Here is a 10,733-nt window from a genome sequence, read left to right on the forward strand (position 1 = left end):
ATCAGAGGGCCTAGAATTTGCTGTGCTGTGTTGTGCTTAACACGTAACAAAGGTAAGGCGTCGTACCTTGGTGGTCCCTGCAGAGAGTTAGGTGTGTAGTTGCTCCACGGGAGTCTTTCCAGACGGCGCTGCACGCGGCTCCTCCACGCACCTGCCACCTCACGTTGGGAAGCAGTTCTTTGCGTCTTGGAACTCCCTCCCCTCCCTCGCCTTCTGTGCGTGCCCTGGTTCTCCACTACACCTCACGCTACACCTGTTTTCCTTGAAGTAAACTCCGTTGGTCCCAATGCTAAGTACATTTCCTACGTTATTATGTCCCTTTGTCCTCGAGACATCTCTGAGAATCAAGTGTGTTTAGTAGACCAGTTTTACGGCGAGGAAATCTCTTCAGAGAGGTGAGGCCAGAGTGAGGTCGCATCCGAGGGGCAGAGCCCAGACTCACATCCAGGCTTACCGAGCAGCCTTGCTCTTACCACTGTGCTTCCCTGAAAGAGCGAAGTGTGAGGCGGTGTGGCACTCCTCTGGGTGCTGAGTTTTGAGCTCTGCCTCAGTCTGGCTCAGAGAAGCAGAAGGCACAGTCTTTGATCTCAAGAGCTCAGACTTTTGTTGAATATGGACTTTGCTTTTTTCCTATAGAAACAACTGAACCTAACAGTTAAGGCGCTCCTAACAGTTGTTCCTGCTTTTTTATCTGTCACTTCTCAGATGGACCCCTGCTCCAACCAGGCCACTTCTTTTTTATCTTTCCTGTGCTCATGGTTTTTGGTTTTGCCTTTTTATCTGGAAAGCCCTTTCTGTCTTTAATTCCTATACTCTCCCTAGGGTCCGGCAAGGCTCCTCTCCTATAAATACTGCCCTTTAGCAAGCCAGTTTTGTGTTGCTCTGGCTACTTCCTGTGTGACTATCTTGGTTCCCATGCTACAATGTAGACCCTTCAGTGACACGAGATTCTTTTTTTTTTTTTTTTTTTTTGTCTCCCACTTTTAGGGAAAAGCAAACAGCACCTGTGACCTGTTGTGATTGACTTCATTCATTCCAAGTGCTTAGTAACTCGTTACTATGTCAGGATTGTCTTTTGATTTATTACCTCTTTGTCCACCTTACGTTAAAAGATTTCCAGTTGCTGTAGTGATGCCATACAGTATATATTAGCGCAAATAAGGACTCGACAGATAATAACCAACAGTAAACACATAGAGTCACAACATATGAGCATCTGGCTTCTGTAGACTCAAGTGTATGGCCTCAGCAGAAGAGAAAAGCAAAAAAAAACCTATCACAAGTTGGCAACCTTCACCTGTTCAAACACAAACTTAGTCGTTACTGTCTCAGAGAAAATGAGGAGGAAGGGACGTTGACCAAAATGAAATAAATACATTGAATCTCTGCTTTTCAGCTTACAAAAGCCTAGGGATTTGAGGACAAAAGACAGTTATGTAAATTTCTCAGCTATTTATTTATAAGAACAGTCTTAAAACTTGATCCTACCCTTTTCCCCATTCTGTGCTTAGATTCTCTTCCTGGACATTCAGTTGCCCTCTGTTTAGCTGTTGCCTTTAAAAGTAAAGCAACCAATGATGAAATCTTCAGCATTCTGAAAGATGTACCAAATCCTAACCAGGATGATGATGACGGTAAGGGACCACTTCTTCAATGGAACTATCTATAGGCCAGGTTAAAGCATAAATATAAAGCATTACTGGCAGTTTGAGTTTCTCCTAAGTCTCAACGGATGCTTCTAAGCAGTAGCCTGTTCAGTGTGTCAGTTCAGTGTGCCGGCAACTTTCTTCCTTCTATAAAAGAGATCCTCATCTGCCTGTGACATAGCTTACATTCAGTATAAAAACTAACCACAAAGTTAAATATGCTGTTATCATTCATTTTTAAACATTCCCTGTTTTAACTTTAGAGAGGTTCCTGAGTGGAAGATTTGGTGAATTGTAATTGGATTTTTCACCTATTTAAGCTATTGTAATAATGATGTGTAACACCCACTGAGTATGTACTAACTTCAACCAAAACCCCTAGGGTTTTTTCTGAGCAACAGTGGGAAAATAGGCAAGTAATTTATAAGTTCACCTGAATCAGTAAATGAACAAGGTAAAAAAAAAGATGAGAGGGACTTAGAACATATTAAAAGATATCTGAAACATACGGTAACTGAAACAATGTGATATTGGCACCAAAAGAGACAAATCAGGAAAACATGAAAAGTCTACTGGGACAGACAACTGGGTAACGTTTTGGAGGAAAATTTGTTAGATCTGTACATAAGGATATGTGCATAGTAATCAAAATAAAAACATGAATGGTCCTTGGGTTATTTATTACTAGGATTTTGTTTGGATTTTTCTGAGAAATTTGTATTATGATAGAAATTGTGTTTAGATAGCATATGTCAAAATGATGGTCCTAAATTTAGACGCTGTCAGATATCTTAAGACTTAGACTTACTAATTAAGGGTTTGCTGAATCTTTTTATTAATATGTTATCTTGCCAGCACACAGAGCGATATGAACAAGGAAGTCCACGTGTTATGTGTAAAAGAAATGGATCATATAGAAGAATTAGGGAAATAATCCCCAGAAAGTAAGAATTAAGATCATGCTTAGTTTTATATTTTGAGTATTTAAAATCAGTAGTGGTCTTTTATTGTCTATTTGTCCTCAGAGACATGACACGAATGTCTGGCTTAATGTTTGGATGTGACTATGCCGCCCATTTAGCATTCCAGGTGAGGGAACAAAGAATTGCTATGCTCAGCATTTTTCTAGCTGTCTTACTGTGGAATATTTTTCAGATGAAGGATTCAGCTTTAACCCACTGAAAATAGAGGTCTTTGTACAGACTCTGCTACACTTGGCAGCCAAATCATTCAGCCACTCCTTCAGTGCTCTTGCAAAGTAAGTGCAACAAGAAGACACGCTCTGTTTTAAGGGTTTGGAACTTCGGTGAATACCAGGGGTATAGAAATGTGTAGCTAAAGTTGTTGGACATGAAGATCTTAATAGCATTGGCATATAATTTAATAGAGCTCTGATTTGTAGTGGCTACAACCCTATTTGGCTCCTGTCAGTCTAGGTGTACATTTTTTCATATGGCCCCTCGGAGAACCTAGTGAAAAACCTGGGCCCATAGGACAGTCATATATACAGTCAAGAAGCTCCCACCGTATCTAAGCATCTTCCTAAAGGAAGGGAAGTAGAAATGAGGGCCGACTACATTTTGGGGAGCCACCCAAAGGTTAGCATCCAAAGACAGAGCTTTCTAATTCATCAGACAATCCAAAAGAAGTAAGAGCATATGTAGATCCTCCTCCAGCAGAGCAAACTGGGCTCCTCTCCCCACCTTGGCTTCCAAGTATCTATGATTTGCAGGACCCCCACAGGAAGTGCAGTCAGGGTACTTCACCTGTTTGTGGAGACCATTCCTTAGCCCTCACCTATTCTTAGATGCCCCGAAAATTGTAGTCCTCAGCTGACAGTGAATGGCATATTTGTAAATCTCTCAAGGTTGTGTGACAAATTTCATACAAACCACGAATTCCTAATCATACCTTTTGTATCCTTAATGATTAACATTGGGTTGTTTTGCATTTATGTGTTGCACTGTAAATTCAGTAACATTGAAAGGCTTTGAAAAACTTAAAATGCTTAATGAGTAAGTTTATCTGTGGTATTTTTTCCCCACCACGAAAAGGTTTCATGAAGTCTTCAAAACCCTAGCTGAGAGTGATGAAGGAAAGCTACATGTCCTACGAGTTATGTTTGAGGTCTGGAGGAACCATCCACAGGTAAAAACTATTTAATCAGACAAAGTTTTAAGTGTTGCCACTCAGTTTGTCTTTTTGCTCAATCTTTATTGGTGTTCTAGTTTTCTTACAGTAAGTACCAGAGCCAAACAGAGTGCAGAATGAATCTTAATTAAGACCTCCTGATGGTCAAATGGATCAGTTCCACAACCACTGAAAATGAATTTCACAGACCTCCTATTTTACTTTTGTAGCAGCGGGATTGTTGTGGCTTACATACAAGTGTGATTTACCCTGATGATTCTTTTCTCATTGTAGATGATTGCTGTGCTAGTAGATAAGATGATCCGTACACAAATTGTTGACTGTGCCGCAGTGGCAAATTGGATCTTCTCTTCAGAACTCTCTCGAGACTTTACTAGGTAAATGTGGATTATTTTATACAGTTTGTATTCTGTAAGAATCAGTTTATATTCAGTCTCATACATGAGCTCCAAGTTCTGATTGAAACATTGTTAATATACTGATGCTACCAGATTAGATAGAACTGGGACATGGCAGAGATTCCTGGACAATGTAAATCCACACAGCCAGGCAGTTTGCAGTGTCTCTGAAGGACGCTGATAAAGGATACAGACTATCGGGAGAGAAGATCAGGCCATGTGCCAGGATCTGAGCCGGACGGTGGGATGTGGGGAAGAGTTCCAGCTCAGCTGGGGACCTGGAACGCACACCAGCAACTAGAAGAAACCAGTCACAGTAGATGAAGCACATGGCAGTGAGGGGTTGAGGAGAGTCTGGTGGGCACCTGAGTGCCTGTGGGAAAGGGCGGTATCTCACTTCAGTCAGAAAAAAACCTAGATTTAATCCACAAGATTTATTCTAGACCCATTTCCTATACAGGAAAGAGACTTCTCATTAAGTTTTGTTCTTACTCGTGAAGTTGAGTCCACAGGCTTCCTAACTGATCAGGAATAGCAGGAGTTGACACAACAGGAAACAAAGGAATCTTACAAGGATCTAAAAATCCATCACAGCACTTACCCTGTTCATCGTATCTGTTATTGCAGAGGACACAGGTCTAAAATGAACTGAATCCGTAGAGTGGAAGGGTATGATCTAAAGTTACCATATCAGCCAGACTGGCACTCGCAAATTAAGGCAAGAGACATCCTCAGATCTGTAAACTCTTCAGAAAATTGACCACCCAAATATTTGTTAACCATTATCCTGAGCGATTTACACTGCAACTCATTTAATCCTCAACCCCCACTACGGAGGGGGTTACGTTATCATTCTTAAGTACAAAATAGGAAAATGTTGCAGAGTGCTTAAGTATCTTGTCCACAGTCACTCAGCTAAGTGCAGAGTCAGAATTCAGACACAGGCATTCTTGAACCGATAAAGGGCTCAAAAGCACCCTCTGTTCTTGGACTCCAAGCTCAAGTATTTGTAACTCTGCAAAGCCTTCCGGACCACCCCTTCCAGAGTTGAAGTACTTTGCTCTTGTATCTTGTCTGCTAACATAAGACTTTGGAGTTTTATGAATCAGCTGTTTTATTATCTTCCACTGAAACTGTCATCATCCAAGGCAAGATTTATAGAGGCTATATCTTGGCATTAGGAAGAACTAATTTATAGACAGATGTAGTTAAGAAGCTACTTCAAAAAATAAACCTTTTATGCAATAAACATTTCAAAGCGCTTACAAGGTGATCCTAGTTGAGTAATTTACTGAGAAAGTAGCTGACCTATATTTATTTCATTCTTAAAAAGGCCCAGCAGTTGATAGCTAGTATGAACTAGTAAGTTTCTTAAATATTCCAAAGAATTGGCCGAATGTCTGCTAGTTAAGTAGTATAAGGCATGTGAAATGAGCCTTAGATTGGGCTTCTGTTTTGAGAAAATTCCAGTACCTGATGTTTAAATTTAGAAGAGAGAAAATAGATTTTTGTTCCTAATGTATACATTTTTTCCTGGTGTGCCATTTCATTTCAGTGTATGTACACATACCTTCTAGCGAGTCTAGTAGAGGATGGAAATAAAAGTGATAGGACCCACTACTGCCTCAGGAAGCTCACCTGAGTCTAATGGGTAGAGACAGGTGTTTGCACAATTTATAATACAAAAAAATTGGGGTACCTGTGTGTCTTAGCTGGTTGAGCGTCCGACTCCTGATGTTGGTTCAGGTTGTGATCTCATGGTTGTGAGATTGAGCCCTGTGTCAGGCTCTGCCAGGCTGTGAGCTGGGCATGGAGCCTGCTTGGGATTCTCCCTCTCTCCCCTTCCCCCACTCACAGGCTCACTCAATCTCTTAAAAAAAAAAAAGTATGTGTTACTGGAGAAATAGGACTAATTCTGCCTAAAGAGTGGAATCACCTTCAAAATGAGTAGGTTATAAAAGCTGAGAGGTCTTTCTAGAAGCATGCTTTAACATACAGTAACCAAACTCTGTTACTTTTAAGATTGTTTGTTTGGGAAATCTTGCACTCCACAATTCGTAAGATGAACAAACATGTTCTGAAAATCCAGAAAGAGCTGGAAGAAGCAAAAGAAAAACTCGCAAGGCAACACAAACGGGTAAGTCTTATGTCAATTCATAGTGGTCCAAGAAAGTATACCAGAATCTCTTGAAAATCTTCAGTTCATTACCTTGATGGGAACTTATTTTTTCTGAGGCCAAATTATGCAGAACTTATGTGGAAGTGGAGGGAGAGGCAGGATCTGGGGGAGGTGTTGCTCTCCGCTCTTCTCCTGTTGGTGATCCTGGAAGGAAGCACAAACCTTGCTTTTCTGTAGTTAGCCATCTAGATCTGCTTCATGATTGCCCTTCCCGAAAGGAAGGCAGAGAAGGAAAGAGGGCGCTTGTGTTTCCCTAAGACTTTCTGGTGCAAGAGGGGAGAGGGAGAAGCCGGTCTGTGTCTCACTTCCCCAGTCCTGTGGGGAGGGATGGGGCATTCCTTCCCAGGTTCACAGGATACTTCTCATATTAATAAGTGGCTGCATTCCATGATTTTGCATAGTAGTACTAGTATTCTTTGTGACCGTATTCTCCAGTGTTGTTGTGTATTTACCAGAGTGGGTGGAAATAAATTTAATGACATCTATGAACCTGTAGCAGGTTCAAATGCTAGTCTCCATGTAGATCTGCATATATATGTGTCTGTTTGGTATATATACTCACAAACTTAAAATACTGCAAGGTAAATGGTGTCATCCCCATTTCATACATGTCTAAATTGAGGCTCAGAGAACTTAACTTGTTCAAGGTGACATGGTTAGTAAGTGACAGAGCCTGTCAAACTCCAAGGACTTTCCCTTATGCCATACTGATCCCTAGATGTGTGGTGTCCAATAAAGTAACTGCTAGCCACATGTAACTGTTAATTAAAACTAAATACATTTAAAATTCAGTTCTTTAGTCACACCAGCGCCATTTCAAGTGCTCAGTGTGGCTAGTGGCTACTGTGATGGGCAGCAGAGATTTAACATCTCCCTCATCATAGAAAGGTCTACCAGGCAATAAACAGTACTCTAGAACCTAGCCTTAGTGTGGTATTAGGAGAAAACTAACTTGTGCCCAGTTGCCTAGAACATAAGGCAGACCCCTTAATAGATGCTGTTACAGAGAAAAGCAGTCTATAAAAACGGGGTTCTGGTAATTTCGCTTTAAGGGTGGAAGAGGCTGTCATAGATGAGGCCTTACCGACAGGGGGGTATCTAGAAGGAAATGGGCTTTCTAGATCTGGTGATGCCTACCTTCTTGCTAAAAGGACCACGAGGACATTGGTGTGTAATATACCTGGAGTCACTTTCTGGCTTAACCACTTCCTAGCTACATGACACTGGGAAAGTCGTCTAACCACGAAGTTGGGGTGGGGGGGGGCGGTGCAGAGGGACACCTCAGTGAATGCTCGATTCTGGCTGAGCTGGGAGGGAGTTGTTAAAGCTTAACAGAGGTATGTTGAGCCCATCATTGCCAGCAGAATCTTGAACAGTCTGCTTTGAATTATTACATGTAGTCAGAGCTGTTTTTGAATTATTGCCAGGGTGAGCAGGTTCTTGAGCTGCGTGCAGGCCTGCCCAGCTTTTCTGTAGGGCTGTTAGAGGAAAGCTGCCTCTCCCTTGTCACTGCTGAAGTGTCATAGAGCCTTGTATTAGTGACTGGAAAGTACTGTCGGGTCTTTCCCTGGTCATCTACTTTGCTACTTAAATGAGCAGTAGCAGAGTTCTAAGAATATATTATCTATCCTCATTATTTGCAGGTTCTATTTTTGCAAGCTCACTTAAGATTTATTTGTAAGCTCAAAGTCAATACTCCTGATGCTTTCCCATCATTTAGACATAGGCAGAGCATATGCATAGGCAGAAAAATTTGAGTTGCCCAGTGGGCTTGTTCCCTGATAAAGTCAAACAAGGCAATACTCTGCCTTCTTGTTTCATTTCTTATACTGTAAAAAAGCATCCTTTTCGTAATGTTATTTACTGCCACGTTTGGGCTTTTGTTGGTAACTTTTACGGTTTAAAGTGGCCCTAAAGCATAAGGCTGAAATGCTGTCTAGTGTTCCTAAGTGCAAGAAGGCTGTGACATGTCTGACGGTAAAAACACATAAGTCAGTTGAGCTTCTTTTGGGCATGAACGACCATGCTCTTGGCCGTGAATTCAGTGTTCATAAATCAACAATATCGTAATCCAGATAAAGGAACAGGAAATTCACCAGTATGTACGTGAGGCTGCTCCATCAAGGACCGAAGTAACCTCTGTAAGTGCTGTGGAAAAGCAGCTCAATTTGTGGATTCATAAGACAAGGATAGATTTAAAAAACGTAGTAGACAGCATTCTTGCGGGGCTGAAAGCCAAAGAAATTTAGTCATGTTACTCAGGGTCAAGAAGACGTTAAATCTTTCTCAGGCAGTGTTTGAATATAAAGAACTACTGTATATAATTATTTGTAAAACACATATATTAAATAAGCTATCTTTAGACAGAAACACACATAAGGTTACATGTTGATCAGTTGACAAAAATAAACCAAAGACTCCCTAAGAACCTAACCCTGTATTTCCCTGAGCAGTGGTTCAGTACTAATTCAGGATTCACAACAAATGTATCCACATAACTATGGTAAATAACAAGAATCTACTGTACATTTTCCATGGAGCTCAAAGCTGTTTTCTTTTTGAATGGAGGAAAAATGTAACCAACACTTCCTCCCTGAATGGTCTGTCTTGTAAAAGGTATAACTCACTTCTGCTTTATAGCAAATACTCTTACTGCTGTTATCAAGACAGGTGCCACCAAGTTTCCCTGGCCTAGGTAAGTGCCCACAGGACTTTTGGGTGTATGCATGTGCATCTGGGTGGTGGAGTACTTTCATTAGAGAATACAAGTCTTCAAGTGGCACTGGACCAGACACAGTAACATCCTTTCTCTTACTTAATGGGATCTAACATACTAGAATTCTAAGAGGCATTTTCGTTTTGTTCCTGTGCATCCTGTAGCGAAGTGACGATGACGACAGAAGCAGTGACAGGAAAGATGGGGCTCTAGAGGAGCAAATAGAAAGACTGCAGGAAAAAGTGGAATCTGCTCAGAGTGAACAGAAGAATCTCTTCCTCGTTATATTTCAGGTATCTTGGCTTGGGACACTGATAGGTAAAAATGCAGTATTATTTTTTAGGTTTGAAAAATGTTATCTTTAATCATAGTACACGTTTATTTATAAAAATTTAAATCACAAAAATTTGCAAAGGAAATAACCATGTGTACCTCCACAGTCTGTTTCGTTTACAGCATTCTTACATGACCATTGCTCCAGGCTTTAAAAACATTTTTTGAGGATCCTTTTGTGGAGTACCTCACTCCTATTTATTCCCAGTTGTTCATCATTTAGATTATTTTCCTTCCTGATGAACATTATTTATGTCCTTAGAAATGGGTGTGGAGAAAAGTTACTAGCATAAATAATCTAGATTTAAAAGTGTTCACATACTGAAAAAAGGATATACTAACATTATCACTTATCTGCCTATTTCTAGAATTTATTGACTTAACAAAAGTTAGCAATACCACAAAAACCGAGTGGAACAAGCAATGCCTTTTGAGGTCTTTTGGTCAAAAATGTGATTGTTTGAGGTATAAGAATTCTCCCTCTAACACTGCTTTAACTTTATACCCCCTCTCCAGCGTTTTATCATGATCTTGACCGAGCACTTAGTACGATGTGAAACCGATGGGACCAGCGTATTAACACCATGGTATAAGAACTGTATAGAGAGGCTCCAGCAGATCTTCTTACAGGTTTGTGGGAAACCCTGATTAGATAACGAACGTCACTATTCTCAGCCACAAGGGCTTTCCATGTTAAAAAATGGTCAGATTTGTTGGGAAGTTTCGTAATAGTCTGTAAGACCCTTTTAATGTCTGTTTGCTCCTGTTGCTCATCAGAATATTCAGAGTGAAATTGGTTCTATATGCAGTTCAGACTCCTAACTGCCATTCTTTAGTCCGGTAGGGATCTCCGTGTATGTAAGTCAGACAGGCACACATAGAAGAGATTATTTCATGACACTTTCTTCCCACATAGCCTCAAGCCACTGATTTTCAGTGAGACAGATGAGCTATTTAAGACCTATACTGAGGTTTGGGTTTATTTTGTGGAATAGTTAAAAAAAATTAACAGGTCATTGGCTAATTCTCTATTCTTTTACAATCTTAAATGTTCTAACCAATAAGAGCAAAAAAACTTTTATTGCAAAATATTTGTTTCAGCAATCTTCATTCTAATCCTCCTTCCTGGGTTGTTAATCTTGCCGGGTCAGTCCCTGTCTGGGCTCCCTTTACAAAGTCCTGTCTTTGGTCCTAATTAGGAGAGACCCAGCTGAACCTAGTCTGTAGCACCAGGCACTCTTGCCAAGCCTTGAAGCATGAATTACATTTACGTAAAAGACTCAGTTCTCGCCAGTTTCTAAGTTATCAAA

General features: G+C 40.6%; 1 protein-coding gene across 2 annotated transcripts in view; it reads left to right on the plus strand.

Moving 5' to 3' along the window:
- The window catches only part of NCBP1 (nuclear cap binding protein subunit 1), a 37,887-nt gene that overhangs the window by 26,414 nt on the left and 740 nt on the right, over positions 1 to 10,733 (plus strand). For both annotated transcript variants that reach the window (XM_007089293.2, XM_042964942.1), the window contains 7 exons: positions 1,512 to 1,634; positions 2,802 to 2,904; positions 3,701 to 3,794; positions 4,071 to 4,174; positions 6,218 to 6,332; positions 9,255 to 9,383; positions 9,940 to 10,053. In XM_007089293.2, the coding sequence (XP_007089355.1) occupies positions 1,512 to 1,634; positions 2,802 to 2,904; positions 3,701 to 3,794; positions 4,071 to 4,174; positions 6,218 to 6,332; positions 9,255 to 9,383; positions 9,940 to 10,053 (782 nt within the window). The remainder of the gene's footprint in view (positions 1 to 1,511; positions 1,635 to 2,801; positions 2,905 to 3,700; positions 3,795 to 4,070; positions 4,175 to 6,217; positions 6,333 to 9,254; positions 9,384 to 9,939; positions 10,054 to 10,733) is intronic.

The sequence above is a fragment of the Panthera tigris genome, chromosome D4 (genome assembly GCF_018350195.1).
Source record: "Panthera tigris isolate Pti1 chromosome D4, P.tigris_Pti1_mat1.1, whole genome shotgun sequence".
Taxonomy (NCBI): Eukaryota; Metazoa; Chordata; class Mammalia; order Carnivora; family Felidae; genus Panthera; species Panthera tigris.